At 37.8% G+C, this 18,653-nt stretch overlaps 1 protein-coding gene across 3 annotated transcripts in view; it reads left to right on the top strand.

The window, feature by feature from the left end:
• Nucleotides 1-13,827, top strand: part of LOC144958175 (uncharacterized) — a 128,889-nt gene extending 115,062 nt beyond the window's left edge. For 2 of the 3 annotated variants that reach the window (XM_078889953.1, XM_078889954.1), the window contains exons 2-4: nt 1,207-1,896; nt 4,537-4,651; nt 6,830-13,827. In XM_078889953.1, the coding sequence (XP_078746079.1) occupies nt 1,240-1,896; nt 4,537-4,651; nt 6,830-7,794 (1,737 nt within the window). In that variant the 5' untranslated portion in view covers nt 1,207-1,239 and the 3' untranslated portion in view covers nt 7,795-13,827. Of the gene's footprint in view, nt 1-237; nt 1,897-4,536; nt 4,652-6,829 lie in introns of those variants that run through there. The other variant, XM_078889955.1, reaches the window with a different exon arrangement.
• Nucleotides 13,828-18,653: the final 4,826 nt, after the last annotated feature.

Below are 18,653 nucleotides of genomic sequence, written 5' to 3'. Positions count from 1 at the left end.
CCATTTCTGAGCATGATTTTCTTTAAACATTTTTTTTAATGTTTATTATTTCTCTATCTGACGATTTGATCGCTCTCTGAATATTTTTGTTTGTTTGCTTTTTAATTATTTATTCTTTATAAATATACTTTTTGAGATCGGAATGGGGACGAATATGACAATTTACTAGAAAGGACCAAAAGAGGGAGGGAAAAATATTTTTTTTTAAAGGGGGAGGGGGGATGGATGGGATATTTATCATTTGCAACACTGTGAAGAAAGAAGATGAAAAAAAAAAAAAGTGGCGGAACCAGGATTCGAACACAGTGTTGATTCCGACAAGCCTTCTAAGGCAGACCACTTAACCATTCGGCCATAACACCCACATGAATGTCAACGCATAGTGTGTATATATTGTAACCTACTATCCATCAACCGATTTATTGTTAGTTTGTTTTATGTTTTTATTGATATTTTATTAACGTTACTTAATTCTATGTACATTTCGAAACTTTCCATAATCTGGAATGTGGATAAATGTTTAAAAGAGCAGAGTTTCAAATAAGTGTCTGTGTATAACCCTCCATCGTTATTGGTAGACAGTGTCTGCCAAATAATCAATTTTCTTATTCTCATACATGTCTGAGAATAATCACAGTTGTCATTACAATCTGCCACCATCCCTTTTATCACTCACCTCCTCCCCTCCCCCCCTCCTCTCTCTATCTCTCTGCCTGTCTCGCTCTCTCTCTCTCTCTCTCTCTCTCTCTCTTAATCACTCACTTTCTCTCTTGAGGTTGGACAGTAATTCTATCTTTGTTGATGACAGCCCTTTTGCGTTGAAGCTAACGATCTTAAAGTTGTCCATGGTGAGGGCCGAGGGGCTATCCTTTTACCACCCTGACCATGGAAGAGTTGTTGGTGTTGTGCGTGTTTTAGCAATCTGTCTCCAGCGAGGGATTTCAGGGATGTGACTTGGACGCTTGACACTAGATACAGAGGTACATTTCTTCTATCATCTACTTCTGTTCCTCCTTTTATCGCCTATCATGGTTTTTTTTTCCTGGCACTTAAATGACCCAAGTCTGTTTGCAAGAGCCATTAGTAGACTTCTAAAAACAAACAAAACAAAGCTTAGTTTCTTTCAAAACTTGTGAAATTTGGCATGTTTTGCATAATTAATCTGGAAAACCTTTCTTTTGTTTTTGTTGTTGTTTTTTTTTCCAGTGTTGCTCCTTACATCTATATTGACAAGTAAAGATGGACAGATTTAGTAAAATTGAACCAGAGAAACATGAGAGGCTTTCACCAGAAGATTTATCCTGTTCTAAGATATCTAATTCAAATGTCAGATTGGATAATGTTGAAGCAACAGAGAATTCTGTACCATCATTTACTGACGCCCTTGAAGATCTTATAAAAACTAAAATATCACTAGAAACCTTATGCCAGTCTTCTGATGTTGGTGTTAAACTTGAATCAGTAAAAGATGAAAATATACCAGAGCCTCATCCACAGAGCTCACAAGTCAATGTTAAACTTGAAGATGAAGACACCGAAGCAGAGAATTTTTCCCTCGCTTCTTCACAGTTAAGTTATGTCAATATTAAACTTGAAGCTGTGGACAATAAGGTAGAAAATACTTCCCTTACTTGTACCCACTTTAATTATGCCAATGTTAGACTTGAAGATGAAGGCAGCAAGGCAGAGAACTCTTCTCATATTTTTACTCAATTCTCTGACGTAAGTGTTAAACTTGAAAATGAAGACATCAAGGCAGAGAACTCTTTCCAAACCTTTTCACAATTTAATGATGTCTATGCACAAAGCATCGATGACAGTGTTAGAATTAAACTTGAAGACACTGTAACAACAGATCTGTCTTGTGAGATGTCATCACTGGGGACCCAATGCCAGGTGAGATAATGATTTCTCTTTTACTTGTAGTCTCTGATCATGACGACGCTAATAATAATAAAAAAATAATAAAAGATATCTGTATAGGGCTCTACCCCGATTACAAGAGGCTTTAGGGGCTTTACATTCATAAAATAGATATACCGAAAACGTCAACAAAATAAAAGAAAAGGGAAAAGATTAGAAGGATAGAAGGAAGAAACTCGTTAAGTTCCCTCAGAGAGGAAGATCAGGCCACTACTCTGGGCCTAGCCGATCAGATGAGAGAGAGAAAGAGAAAGTCAGTGCTTCACGGTCAGACAACTGTAGTGAAGAAATAAATGGAGATTAAGGTTTATGGACAGGACAATTTATTAAGGAACTAAATACAGTGATGCCAAAACTCCGGTTTCACCGGAAAAATCTCCGATCTGGAGCAAAAAATTCTGGGTTCCGGGCAACTTCCATCAAATTCAGGTGAGGTCAATTTGTTCCAAGGATCCCCCCTCTCCAACCACCACATCATCATCACTGCCACTAGTATTACAACCATCATCACTACCACTACTGCTGCAACCACCACCACATCATCATCACTACCACTACCACAACTACCATCACTATTACAACCACCACCACCACATCATCATCACTACCACTACTACTACTACTACAACCACCCCACCACATCATCATCACTACTACTACTACTACTACAACCACCACAACCACATCGTCATCACTACCACTACTACTGCAACCACCACTACCACATCATCATCATCAATACCACTACTACTACTACTACAACCACCAGCATCAAATCATCACTACTACTACAACCACAACTACCACATCATCGTGACCACTTCTACTGCTACAACCACCATCACATCATCATCACTACCACAAATACTACAACCACCACCATCACATCATCACTACTACTACAACCACCACAACCACCACTACATCGTCATTACCACTACTACTACAACCACCACCATCACATCATCATCACTACCACAACTACTACAACCACCACCACCACATCATCACTACCACAACTACTACAACCACCACCACCACTACATCATCACTACCACTACTACTACAACCACCACCACCACATCATCACTACCACTACTACTACAACTACCACCACCACATCATCATTACCACTACTACTACAACCACCACCACCACATCATCACTACCACTACTACTACAACCACCACCACCACATCATCATTACCGCTACTACTATTACAACCACCACCACCACTACATCATCACTACCACTACTACTACAACCACCACCACCACATCTTCATTACCGCTACTACTACTACAACCACCACCACCACCACTACATCGTCATTACCACTACTACTACAACCACCACCATCACATCATCATCACTACCACTACTACTACAACCACCACCACCACATCATCACTACCACTACTCCTACAACCACCACCACCACATCATCATCACTACCACTACTACTACAACCACCACCACCACCACGTCATCACTACCACTACTACTACAACCACCACCACCACATTATCACTACCACTACTACTACAACCACCCACCACCACATCATCATTACAGCTACTACTACAACCACCACCACCACATCATCACTGCAACTACCACTACTACACAGTGTTATGAGAATTGCCAGGTTAGAGAATATCCTTTTTTTTTTTACATGTGGTCCCTGATGACGATGATGATGATTAAAATGATGATGAAGGTGATGATGATGATGATGGCAATGAGGGTGATTATTGCAAAGTAGACAGTAACAGAGATTGAATCCAGGAGTCTACCAATTTCAATGTTTGTAAAAAACTGAACTCTTTGTCATTTTTCTTTGTACTTGTCAGTCTGCGACCAGTTTTATTACATTAGTCATCGCTTTTCTATATGCCAGATTTCTGCTTGCATCCCATTACTGTACACTATTCCTGGGTGAAAGAATTTTTTTCTATATAATATGTCTCCATAACTGTACGCAAGGTTTGGATAACTGCACACTGTACTCTAACAATCTTCTACTTTTCTCATCCAATATTTTTACAACCAGTGTAAATCAATGGCAATGGAAATGCATTTTTACACATCATGATTTATCGGGGACATGCGACAGTGCCATTCCGTTGTTACAAAGGCTAATTACGTGTTATTACATGGTGAATCTTCGTCATTCACCAGGCCACTAAGGTGTCATAATCATATCATTAGTGAGAGTTTACACACGGCTAACCTTCATCATTCGTCAGGTCATGCAAGGTGTCATAGTCCATTATAGTTTACACCACTCAGCCATCGCATCGTGTCTCCTTATGTATTAAATCTTCACAACTGCACGCTCTTTGTCGACAATGTTCTACCTTATCCATCAGTTTTCTCTTTTACGACGATTGTAAATCATTGTGTTGGGTCAAGACTAATCATATGGTAGACCTGATACACTCAAGAATATCTGGCAAGGTATGGTGCCAGTCGCTCTTTGTTTACAAAGTTTGTTGTACATTGTGGCCACAATGTGTTGACACTAAAAGTAGCCGACCAGAAAAAGGTCTAAAAAATCTGTAGTTTCGTGCTATCTTTTCATTTTATTCTGTATTCTCTTCCTTTTTCAGGGACCCTGTAATGTCAACAAAGGAGACCAGAGATGTAAAACAATTTGTGAGGGGCCAGTCTCTTCCAGTGGTTTGGGGTCAGAGGTCACATATAAGGTCTTGAAGACTGTACAAGGTATTTTAATGATGAGGTTGATGATGATCACTGAATATTTGTTCATTTTTTAATTGTGGGATCTCTCTAACTATTGTCACCTTTTCTTTTGGAAGGGGTAAAGTGGTCCTTCAGAACCATTGGGAGTTTATCTCGGTTTCTATAGCATGAAATGGAGAATAACAATTTCTTGTTACCCTTTAGATAGGATGCTAGTCTATCACAAAGTCCTTCCACCAGATCTAACAGTCCTTCTGCGTTGAAGCTTACAGTCTTAAAGTTGTCCATGGTGAGGGCTGAGGGGCTTTCTTTTTACCACCCTGACCATGGAAGAGTTGTTGGTGTTGTGCGTGTTGTAGCAATCGGTTTCCAGCGAGGGATTCCAGGGACGCGACGTAGACGCTTGCTACATGTCCCCAGGAATGAATGGGTAACACTGAACAGAGCATGGGAAAAAATTGGGAGAACAACTGGAAGCATAAAAAAGTGGGGGCTGGCTGAGACTAGCTTGTGTACATTTGGATCCCCAGAGCAGACGATGGAGCACATCCTTAGAGAATGCCAGAATGGGCCCTGCTTCACTGACCATGTCCTAAGAGTCTACTCTACAGATGCTTTGGCGTGGGTTCGGTGTTGGAGAGACAAGCTATTATGATGAACAGATCTAACAGACCTAGCTACCTGATCACTGTTGGGGGGGGGGGGGGGGGTCAGAAAAAATCTCGACAGCACCTGGGATCGATCCCGTTCCCTTTGTGTTTGAAGTGAGTGCTCTACCAAATGAGCTATCAGGACCCCCTTTGGAAGAGGGGGGGGGGGGGGGGGCAAAGTTGTGTCAATGCAAAATATTGCTTCTGTCCTTTACTATAATAGCCATTTTGTTCCATACACAATGTGTTACACTCCAAAAAAGTTTTCCCTAACCACTTGATGGAGACGGGGATGAGGTGGGGGAGTCTTGTGGCTCAGGTATGTGGTCTTTGCTTCATACCTGAAAGATAGCTAGTTTGAATATTCACTGTGTCATAAGGCCCTAAGCAAGCCACCTTTCCCTAGCTCAATTTTCAGCACTGATCTGCGCCTAACACCTGGGTTATTCCAGTCTTCTCTTGGAAAAGACCCAAAGACAATTATCTGCTTGAGGACTAATAAAGAGAGCTTTATTTACTTTATTGATATGTTGAGGGAGGTAACATTATACAACACATGTTACAAGGGTTTGATGTGTGTGTTGGATGGAGAGTGTTACACCAAAACGCAGCATTCAAAAGAGAAAATAATGCTCAATGTACATCTTATATTTTATATCTATAGTTCCAGTTTATTTGGTCTCCCAGGCCTTCCATTTATAACTAGCCAAATATAATCAGAGTGTAGTGAGTGATATCAGTGTCGTCCATAAGTAGTTTATTGTGTACACTTTGGGTGGTAGTGAAAAGGCATCCAATGCAATGTCACTTGTGACTTTCTGTGGTCCTATCTATCAGAATTAAAAATAGAAGTGTTGACAATAGATGGTCCAGTCTCACTCCAGTGGTGACATGAAATTCAGGAAATATTTTCCTTGATGGATGACCTGGCTTGAGAATTCTTGGTACAGCATTCTAAATATGTCAACTATTTCTTTGGAATTCCATCCATAAGGCTGGAGAATGTTCTAAAGTAAAAAAAAAATAAAATTGAGCTTTATATAGCGCAATATCCACTAAATGTGCTCAAAGCGCTTTACAAGGGGTCCCTGGTCAACAGCAACATTTAATATATAGGACAGGACATGACGCCTGTTAGGCGATGTTACAATTTTTCGGACAAAGACTGCTGTTAACGGCCAGGTACTCATTTTACACCTGAGTATGGTGAGAGAATATGAGTGAAGAGCCTTTTCCAAGGACTAACTATGCGCCGAGTGTGATGCTTGAACCCATAATTTTCCGATCCGAAAGCGGGTGTCATACCACTAGACCACATAACCGCTCTAAATATATATATAAATGTATGAATTCCGACTCACCAGTTTTGGTCAATTATCCATCCACCAACTTTCTTCCAATGTTATGAATATATAAAAACCAATCATCTATGTTAGTTCTAGTTACAATACACACATATTTAATTATTTCATTGGGGATATTGGATCACTTCAATAGATTTCTAAGTTATTGTTTTGTGGAGGTCAGAATATTCTTATCTATTTTACAGATAACAACGATCTTGACAGTGGTGACCAGTCTTTAAATGATGGACTTCGGGAAAACATCCAAATTGAAATTGACGTAGATGAAACTACAGACAGTAGTGTGGAATGGCAAGAGCCTGGCACTGATTTCCAGAACAATCATGATACAACTTTGGAACATCTTAGACCAGACCAAAGATTTGACTTTAGTGAAATAGACAAGCCTCAAGTTGATACAAAATCTCAAAACACTACAACTTCCCAGTTGCAAAATCACTCAAGAATCCAAACTGGAGAATGGCCATATAAATGTGTGACCTGTGGAAAGGCATTTACTCATAATTCACGTTTACAAAAACACATCATTACTCATACAGGAGAAAAACCATATAAATGTGTGACTTGTAAAAAGGCATTTACTCAGAATTCAAATTTGCAACAACACACCAGAACTCATACAGGAGAAAAACCATATAAATGTGTGACTTGTGGAAAGGATTTTACTCAGAATTCATTTTTACAACGACACATCAGAACTCATACAGGAGAAAAACCATTTAAATGTGTGACTTGTAAAAAGGTATTTACGCAGAAGTCATATTTACAATGTCACATGAGAACTCATACAGGAGAAAAACCATATAAATGTGTGACTTGTGGAAAGGCATTTACTCAGAATTCAAATTTGCAACAACACATCAGAACTCATACGGGAGAAAAACCTTTTAAATGTGAGACTTGTGGAAAGGCATTTATTCATAATTCATATTTACAACGACACATCAGAACTCATACAGGAGAAAAACCATATCAATGTGTGACTTGTGGAAAGGCATTTATTCGTAATTCATATTTACAACGACACATCAGAACTCATATTGGAGAAAAACCATATAAATTTGTGACTTGTAAAAAAGCATTTCATCCGAATTCGCATTTACAATATCACATCAGAACTCATACAGGAGAGAACCATATAAATGTGTGACTTGTGGAAAGGCATTTTGTCAGATTTCAGTTTTACATAAACACATCAGAACTCATACAGTAGAAAAACCATATAAATGTGTGACACGTGGAAAGGCATTTACTGAGAATACCTCTCACTGTTGTCATTCACCAAACTTGTTGGTCACAATGCACAGTTGTCAATTCCAAAACAAAGGATATGGCTCAGTCTCTCTTTAGAACTGTTATCATCTACCTGTTGTGAAAACTATACCCATTCCCCTCGCCTCCTATATATTAGTCACATATGACATCTCAAACCCATAGTGCAAAGCCCCATCCTCTTTTTAATCTAATAGTGTTGACACACTACTGTAGCATTAAACCCTGCTCACTATCGATTCTTCAACATGTCATGATTTACCCATGATGAAATTTAATCATGAGATTTTGTTTAATTGATTTCTTATTGAATTTGCCAGTTTTTTGGGGTCGAAAATTTGTTGCGATTAACCAAATTTTGTTGCAATTAACCAGTGATTTTTATATAGAATTAATTCCGTTTCTTGGGAAATGTTGTGGTTAACCGAAAGTTGCGATTAACCGAGTTGCGATTATCCAGAGTGGTCTGTACACCAAATTTAGAAATTGCGAACACTTTTAAATCTTTTGAATTAATCAAGGCATACTGAAAACAAACTAAAAGAGGAAAGAAAGGTGGAAGGAAACAAAAACAGTTAAAAAAAGAGAAGCCAAAGAAAACATCAAACACAACTCAGTCAAATTAAACTGCAATAATTTAAATTCTATTGATAACAATGACGGAAGGCAACTGAAAACCACCGTCACTAACAATAATTCCCAGGACATCAACTGTCCTGAACACGTTGAACGTTTCTAACTGATGCAAAAGGAAACAATCACATTGGCCACATGGAATATACATTCTTTAAACCACTTCGGCAAATTTGAAAACGATATCCAAGACATGAAAAGTTCCAAATTGAACATCCTTGGTATCTCAGAAATGAAATGGAAAGGAGAAGGAGTAGTGAAAGAAGATGATTTTGTATTGCATTATGCCAGTCATCATCATTGCTTCAACACCGAACCCAGTCCACAGCATCTGTGGAGCAGACTCTTAGGTCATGGTCAGTGCAGCTGGGCCCATCCTGGCATTCTCTAAGGATGTGCTCCATCGTCTGCTCTGGGCATCCACATGTACACAAGCTAGTCTCAGCCAGCTCCTACTTTTTCATGCTTCCAGCTGTTCTTCCAATTATTGCCTGTGCTCTGTTTAGTGTTACCCATTCATTCCTGTGGAGCTCAGTTCTCTCGGATCTTCAACAGCTTCATTTGCATGATTGTCCCACTCCATCCATGTGGAATGCCTGTATACAGCTGCATGGTCAGGGTGGATGCTTTCTTTCTTCATGAAGCTCTTTCTCGACTTCAGTCTACTATTAGGCCAGTGGAAAACATCAAGAGAAAGGAGCTGGAATTCTTCTAGACAAATCACCACCAAAGTGCTATTTAGATCATGTTGCAATCTCAGAAAGAGTTGTTTTAGTAAAGTTGAAAGGAAATTTTTTTAATGTTAATATTATTCAAATATATGCGTCAAAATCAGACAGTGACGAAAACATAATTGAAACATTCTGTCAAGATATGGAACAGGCAATACAGCAATGTAAAAAAATAAGTAGTCCTTCAGTGCCATTGGCCCAATGAAACGGAGCTTATCCTAGTTTTTATAGCATGAAACGGACAATAGCAATTGCTTGCTATCCTTTGGATAGGACGCTAGTCTATTGCAAAGTGCATTCCACCAAATCTAACAGACTCAGCTACCCATTCACTGCTAGGTGGACAGGGGATCAGAAAAAAATCTTGGAACAGGCAATAAAGCAATGTAAAACCAATGATATTCATTTAATAATTGGTGATTTCAATGCTAAGGTTGGTAAAGAGAGAGTTGAAAATATCCTATGCCCCCACGGACTAGGTACCAATAATGAAAGAGGGAAAAGACTTGTTGATTGGTGCAGATGGGAAACCTTATCATTGTCAATACATGGTTTAAAAAATCTCTTTAGAAATAAGTGGACATGAGTAAACCCTGGTTGCCTTTATAAAAATCAGACTTTATTCTAGTCCAACATCAAATCAGAAATATTGTGTGCAGGAAATGTCAAGCTTAAAGTTTCTGAGTTAAAAATTGGCCGTTTTGTGTAATGAAGACATAGGCCTGGGGTGCAAAGTCACCCCAGGGACTGAAATAATGTTTAAGAGTATATTTCTGATGTTTTCCCTAGATGTAGCATAATTAATAAATGGAGAGTTTTTATAAAATGACATATTCAACTTGTAGATGAAGTATGAAAAAGGGGTAGTTTTTGTGACGAAATTGATGATTAAGATGCTTTATGCTGAGAACACGTCCGAAGATTAGAACATAATCTACATTATACGACAATATGCTTGGTTTGGTAAAGGCTTTTTTTATGTGAAATGTAATTCTTATAATAATAATAATAATAATAATAATAATAATAATAATAATAATAATAATAATAATAATAATAATAATAATAATAATAATAATAATAATAATAATAGTAATAATAATAATAATAATAATAATAATAATAATAATAATAATAATAATAATAATAATAATAATAATAATAATAATAATAATAATAATAATAATAATAATAATAATATGTATAAAAATGTAGTCAATAACAAGCTGTCATGCTCTTCTAGTTTCAATTTAAAACACAATAATGTGAATAAGGAAGCCAAGAATATGCTGATTTCATGGATGAGGAGTGCTTTATTAATAATTACAATGGAGTCTTTTTATTTCATTCAATAACATATCATATCTGCCGGCTTCATTCCCGTTCAGGGTCAAAATAACAAGTTCAAGGGAAACAATTAAAAAAAAAAACATCAAATTTTACAAGCAATAACGTTTACACCGTTGTCTCCCCTGATCTCAGATAATGATTATTTTTATCACTCCCCACCCCTGGCCAATGCCACTGCTGAGGCTAGCATAACAATTTCTTTAAAAAAATAAAAAAATTCTAACATTAAATGATTATAAATCAAAGGTCTTGGGGGTCTGATAGCTCTACCCGATTTGGACCATGAACAACACAGTCAGTTTCAGGTGTTCGATCAGTATTTTCTGATACTGGATTATCAATTTCTATTCCATTTTCTTCATTCGAAACTTCAAGCTTATGAAGTTTCTGGACAGCTCTGATTAATTCCCCTTTCTCAGTTTTCACTCCAACTGCTCTAATCAGTCCATCTTTGCTTTGGATCAACCTAGATACCCTCCCCAATGGCCATTTCATTCTTGGTGTGTTTTCTTCTCTAATAAGCACCAGAGAACCAACTTGAAGTTTATTTCTATCTCTAACATGCCCCACAGTGGGAAGATTTCTCTCCAGATTTTCCAGAATTCGTCAAGAGCCAAAAGATGGTTCTTGTGCGCAACAATAAACTCATTAGCATTCTGAGGGGTTCGAGTTTTGACATGAGAAGCATCAAAGGGTGAGTTTCGCCCAAGTGAGAAGGAGTCAGAGGTTTTCCCAAGAGCCTGAAATTATCCACCCAAACTTGGTCTCTTGTGCAGACAGATATTCCGTTATTGATCATACATTTGGTTTCACAAATTTCCAAAAATAATCTAAACCAACAAGAATATCAATTTTCAAAGGACTGTCACTGTCCACACATGATCCTTCAGCCAATTTCAAACCTTTCCCTTGTAATATTCTGATGATTTCAGGGGATAATTTGGGCTTTTGGATAGGGGCACAGATCCTGGGTTGACAGTCATTTCGTCAGTTCCATTATTATCACGACAGACTAGTGATAATTTGTATTTATGTCTAATCACTGGCAGATGAGGTTTTGATTGTCCAAAGGTAACCACAGAAATCTTCTTCTTGCCAACAACCGCTAAATCCAATTTTCGAATGCACTCAGAAGAAATGTAACTCCTGTCGGAGCTGTAGTCAAAGAGAATATTGACTTTCATGTTGTAATTACTATCACTATTCACTGCCACAACACGAGCTGTCTGAAGAACTGTTACACACGATTTCACAGGTACGACTTTCACATCATGTAGAGACTGAGTCTGGTCGATCTCTAGGTCACTATTCACAGTGTTTCGTTCTGGATTGTTCGACACGGTACATAGGAAGAAGTGGTGCCTTCCACCACATGAATCTCATCTGGCCTGGGATCTGCAGTCCTTAATCCGATGAGGACCCATGCACAGGAAACACAAATCTTTCTCATAACACTGCGTTTTGCAGCCATTGAGGTCTAGTTGCTGCCAAGAATAACATTTCACCGTTGAGTTGTGTTTGTCGCATACGCTACAGTTGTTTGGGTGAACTTGACAGAGCTGCCAACCTACCGCAAAAATTGCCAAATTGTACGCATTTTCAGCGATTGTACGCTTGTACGCATTTCCCCCAACATTTACCCATTTTCAATGTATGGATGTTGTGTTACGTTGTTATTCATATTATTACTAGCCTATTGAGAAACCTTGGTGACCAAGTGGATATTCATATATTTTTTGACCAATTATGAACTTCATGCTGGGAGGTAGAATTCTGAAATGATTGGATTATAGTCTTGGGAACATTATTGCAATTGAGCTTGTGTGGTGTGACTTTATCAAAGTATACCTACCTCTTACTTTTACAATGGTTAGTTTCCGTCGATTTCAAGATTGTACCTGGGTGGGGATCCTGACCTCCCATAGCGGGCAGGGAGGTCCATACTGTGTCTTCTATCCCCTTATATCAGTTTTCCAACATGATTTCTGTCTTTGTCTTGAAATGAGGTTACTTGATTTTGTCCTGGACCTGGTTGGAGTCTTGGCTGGGAGGGAAACAGTCAAATGCATAGTTATTGTTTTGGGAGATGATATTTTTTTCCTTGTAAATCATCTCACTGTTATGTATTATTATATTTGTTATTTTTAGTGTATAATGTAAGCATTTGAGTGTGTTCCTCTCTGTTGGATTTTGTGCTTGTGTCCGGATGAGACTTATAGGTGATCTCAAACTAAGTACATTGGTCGTATGCTCTTGGAATCTACATCTGACCCCTTTTTGTTCCCAGTTCCCCTTTGTCTTACCTTTTCTTGGGTGCTTTAATTGTAATTCTAGAACTTTTTACTATCCATTTTCTTCCTTTTTACTTGCGCTGATATGACCTAAATGTGTTGCAAGCGCCGTAAAACCCTTAAAAACAAAAACAACAAGATTGTACCCATTTTTATGAAATATCCCCCATATTGAGGTCCCATTGTACACATTCTAATCAGATGGGGTTGGCAGCTCTGACTCGATGCTGTAGAATATCAAAGGACAAGACGCCATTGTTCTTTTCGTAATCGTTAATTGCTTTTCATTCATTAAGAATCAGGGAACATAACTCCATGAAATATGGTAGTGGTAAAATTACAATGATTATTTCCTTTGCATTACATGTTCATATTATTAAACCATTACATCCCTCACTTTCTAGAATGTTTGTAAAAAGATTGAAAAACATTTATTCCCCTTAGTAAAATAGGTATGAAGCATTCTCACTGAATAGAAACACAATGACTTTCTTAAACCTTTCGTACATTACTTTTTACCATTCATTCTCACTTTTATTTGCGGGTGGTTGGATGGGAGCATCACCCTTGAATCATATACCTATGATGTTCGCATGGGTGTACGGATCCGATAGTGATGTCGTTTCTTCTTCTCTTTACTAGCCTATCCTGCTTCTTTGGTTTGTGATTGTATTTTTGACAGGGGATATTTTTTTTTCTGTAAATCTTCTGCCTGTTTGTTCTTGGTTATTTATAATTTAGCTTATGATATCTTTAATTTATGATTTTGATTTACATTTGTACTATTTTTGTTAGATTGCTTGTTTTTTTGTTTCAGCGGTCTCTCATATAACCTCAATTGTGTTGGAAGAGACCTAAAGCAACAAACAAACAAAAAAATTGTTCCTTACGGGCTATAAATAATGAATTCTCACGGTTTTACCGTTCATGTATTAATTTCTTTCATTGAAAGGATTGTCCTTTAAATCTTTGAAAAGAGATAAAAATTTCCACAATTTAACAGTTCAGAAGTTTTTTTTTGGACTTATTCCAAATTACTGGTAATACAATTCTGATTGCTGCAGTGTCTTTTCCACTTATTGTACTTCATCTTACTTACTGACTGCTATATTTCATTCTTACTTACGTTCAACTTACTTCTCTCATATTTTTCTTAAAAAAACAAAAACAATTAACAGCTAACAAACCTTAAACGATGAAATGGTAACGAGTTTTGATAGACAAGACTATCATTAGGACTTTGGTGAGGATCCTAGTAATAAAAAGAACCCCCAAAAAACAACAACAAAAACAAAAACAAACAAATACGACAAGACTTAACAAGCTATTGTCTTGTGTAACAAGTTGGGGCTTCAAACGGATCGACATCTTATGCCCATGAAAACGAGATAAAAATACGATGAAAACGGTGCTCGATTTAATGATTAGATCATCACAAAATCTTTGATTTTCTCAGGGTCCTTTTGTCTCCGTCTACTCTTGGGACGTATTGGTTGAGGCTGCAGGCTTGGTTGACTGCTATCTGCTATCTCAAGTTTCAATTTCAGGGCGTGGGACGTCCTGAGGTGACGTATCATCCATTAGTGAAGCTTTGTCTTCCTCTATCTCACTGGCAGTTGGTGGTCTCGTGGGCGTTTGAAAAAGCTAATATTTCTGGTGATTGTTTTGTCATTTCGTGATGCTGTTACCATCGATCCTTTCTTTGCTGTTACAATGTAGGGTTTATTTTCATACGGAGTCCTAGGTGGGGATCTTGGCATCCCATAGTGAGCAGGGAGGTATATACTGTGTCTTCTATCCCCTTATGTCTGTTTTCCAACATGTTTTCTGTCTTTGTCTTGGTATGAGATTACTTGTTTTTTTCCTGGCTCTGGTCGGAGTCCTGGCTGGGAGGGAAACAGTCAAATGCATGGTTATTGTTTTGGAGATGATATATTTTTCCTTGTAAATCATCTCTCCAATATGTATTATTATATTTGTTATTTTGAATATATAATGTAAGCATTTGAGTGTATTCCTCTTTGTTGGATCTTGTGTTTGTGTCCGGATGAGACTTATAGGTGATCTCAAACTAGGTACATTGGTGGTATGCGCTTGGAATCTACATCTGATCCCTATTTGTTCCCAGTTCCCCTTTGTCTTACTTTCTCTTGGGTCCTTTAATTGTAATTCTATAACTTTTTACTATTCCATTTTCTTCCTTTTTACTGGCGCTGATATAACCTAAATTGTTGCAAGCGCCACGAAACCCTTAAAAACAAAAACAAACAAAACATATGGAGTCAAGGGTTTCATTTGGGTGCTGTCTATGATGGTAGATGGTTCTACATACTGTCGTTTGTCTGCGTATGTTTTCATTTCGGACTTCATCAAAGTGTCTTTGAGTCTGATATTTTCTTCATAAGGTTTAGTCTTAAATGAGATAGGTGGCTCATTAAGTTTTGTTTTCAGATTTCTTCCAAAAAGAAGTTGAGCAGGAGGAGGACCAGTTGTCGAGTGAGGAGTGGATCTATAGGATAACAGAAATGTGTACATTTCCTGCTTCCAATTCTTATGTTGTGCTAATGCTGCTTTGACCGATTTCTTGATGGTACGAGTGAAGCGTTCGATTTCACCGTTAGCCCTGGGCCATAAAGGAGTAATCTTTCTATGATGAATTCCCATGCATGCAATTCTGGACAGTTTTATCCACAACTTGGTTCATGCTTTGAAACCAGGATTTTTTCTGAGAAGGGCAAGTATTTTGTTGTGTCCTTGATGTCCCGAGTGAGCTAAGTCTACTGCTTGCTTTTGCAATGTTTTTGGTAGAACTATTTGGTTACTTTTCAGAATTAGACCGTCTCTTGTAATAGACAATTCATTTTGGCTCAGTTTTAATATCTCAAATGTCTTAAAGTCATCACTAGGTATAGATTTGACATGAATATGCCATTGATTATCATGTAGGGATTTTATAACAGCTTGTAGTGTTTTATCTTGCAAGGTTTGAAGTTGCACTTCCTGAAGTATCATGGCTGTTGGAATGTTGTGATCAGTGATATATTGCACATATTCTTCTGCAATTTTATCTTCCCTATAGCTAGGTGTATTGTCTGCAGGGTGCCTGCTCATGTAGTCGGCTGGATTATCATTTCCAGATTTAAAGATGATCTTCATGCAATATAGTTGCATACGCATTACCCAACTTTCAATTCCTGCTGGAAGTTTTGTTTTAGGGTTGCCAAAAAGTGTAACAAGTGGTAGTAATTAAATACTGAAAATGAAGGGCATCCATATATAGATAGCTATAGACAGGACCATGTTACTGCTAATGCTTCTCTCTCAGTTTGGGAGTATCTTTGTTCTGTTTCTGAGAGGGCTCTGCTGGCAAATTGAACAATTTCCATTGTGTTGTCATCAATTTAGGTTAGAATAGCTGATATTCCAAGGGGGCTCGCATCTACATGGATTTCTTTTGCAGTGTCAAAGTAAACTAAGTTTGTGGTATCCTGTAGCTTACTTTTTAGTTTCTTAAGAGCTTTTTCATGTTTCTCAGTCCAGATGAAGGTTGTTTTGTTTTGGGTTAGGTTGCGCAATTCATAGGTTAGTTGCATAATCAGGAATGAATCGCACACCACAAAAATTTAGCATCCTGGGAGGCTTCTGACTTCTGAGACAGTTTTGGGAGATGTCATGTTGATGAGATTGCTTTGATTTTGTCTGGGTTTGGTTTTATGCCTTCACTGCTTAATACACTCCAGCACGGAAATCTCAAAGAAGCCGGCACCGGGCCTATTTGTTCAAGATTTCCGTGTTTTCGAGTTTTCTGTGTTGAGTATTTTACAGAGGATATGAGGGAGGTAAATGTGGGTGGTCTTGATAAAAGTCATATTATAATGATAACTCTCCGTTATTGTGAACTCTGTCAAGAGTCGATAGTGAGACAATTTAATTTCCTTTTCTCGGCCATCTTTAACAAAATCATGAAGAGAGTTTTCACTGGTGTTGCGTTTATTGTGTCTTGTCTTGTTCAATTAAATGGAATTACAATTCCCACTGCATGTGCTTGATAAAAAGACAAAGACAGCATATCGCATTGTGGATTATACACTCAGCATGCGACGTCATTGCCTACGAATCCGGTACCTAAAATCACTAAACCTATTAATGGATAAATAGATAGGTAGATAGATAGAGAGATAAAAAGGAGAGAGGGACAAACAGAGAGAGAGAGAGAAAGAGAGAGAGAGAGAGAGAGAGAGAGAGAGAGAGAGATGATGTTAGTTTTGTCTGGCTTTCTTTGTATACTGAAAGAAGGGGTGGGGGGGGGGGGGGGGGGGGGGGGGGGGTTCTTTTTAGACAATCAAAAATGTGATGGAACGCTAAGAAAAACTTGAGAGATTCAATAACATGTTTTCATGTAAGTCACTACACAATAAGCCCCACCCCTCCTCCTTAAGCTGTCATCTGACTTAAAATCGAAACAATGCAATGAATAATTTGACCAGCCCATTTCTTTAATTGCAATCTCATTCTCACTCTCTCCGTCTCACTTTTGTTTCTTTCACACACACAAACACACACACACACACACACACACACACACACACACACACACACAAGATTCAATCTTTGGTATTTTTTATTTTTGTGGCATAATTGGTGGTGGGGGGGGGGGGGGGGGGCGGCTGGGGGTATTTGGTATTTTTTATTTTTGTGGCATAATTGGTGGTGGTGGGGGGGGGGGGGGGGGGGGCATTTTCCTGGAGGGACAGATTGCGACCACCGATGATTTACTGTGACATTGACAGTTATGTATGTGTTATCTGTCCCCGCGAATGTTTGCCATTTCAAACGCCAAAATTTGCCATTAAAAAATGGTAAAATTTGCCATAATATTTGCCAGATATTTGCCGCTTGTTTTACAAAAATCAAACAATTAAAACAATATGTACGGTTAAAAACTGACACAAATAGGGCATTTTGTAGAATATTGATGTCACAACATGTCAATATGAATTTATTTACATTTTGAATGGTTTGAAATAATAAAATAATAATAATAATAATAATATTAATAATAATAATGATAATAGCCATAGTAAGTGTAGGTAAGTAAAAAAAAAAAAGAAGGAAGTAATCAAAATATTTTATTAACTATTTAGGTTCTTATAATTTGGGAAATCAAAGTGAACAATCGCATAAAAAATTCAAAATTTGAAAAACTAATTAAGGAGAGGAAAAAAAATAACTATTCACAAGGAAAGAGAAACAAAATCCATTTTCCAATGGGGGCACATTCAATTTGTATGCTCTACTTACTATCCAATTTTGAGCATTATTATTATTGCTTTCTATTTCAATATAGGCCTAATGGGTTTTTGAAGGAAAAACAAGGAAAAAATGTATGGTTGCATACGCATTACTCAACGTTCAATTTTTGCTGGGAGTTTTGTTTTAGGGTTGCCGAAAAGTGTAACAAGTGGTTTGTGGTCAGTAAATACTAGTAGCTGGCTCTAAACTATCGGAACAATGGCGGACGCCCTTATGAAATATTTCTCCGACAAGCATAAAAGCGTACCCATAGGAAAAAAAAAACCATTATAAATCTGATCATGTTTTGACTTTTACACATTCTGATCACAAGACATATAAAAAGTTCTAGCCAGCATGAAGAATAAAAAGTACCGATTTTCTTTGTTTAGAACCACGATGGCCGCCGTTGCTGGGCGACGTGACATCAGACTATTGAA

This window comes from Berghia stephanieae, chromosome 12 (assembly GCF_034508935.2).
Source record: "Berghia stephanieae isolate SIO BIC M18660-M18661 chromosome 12, UCSD_Bste_1.3, whole genome shotgun sequence".
Lineage (NCBI taxonomy): Eukaryota > Metazoa > Mollusca > Gastropoda > Nudibranchia > Aeolidiidae > Berghia > Berghia stephanieae.
This window is presented reverse-complemented; position numbering and strand designations above follow the sequence as displayed.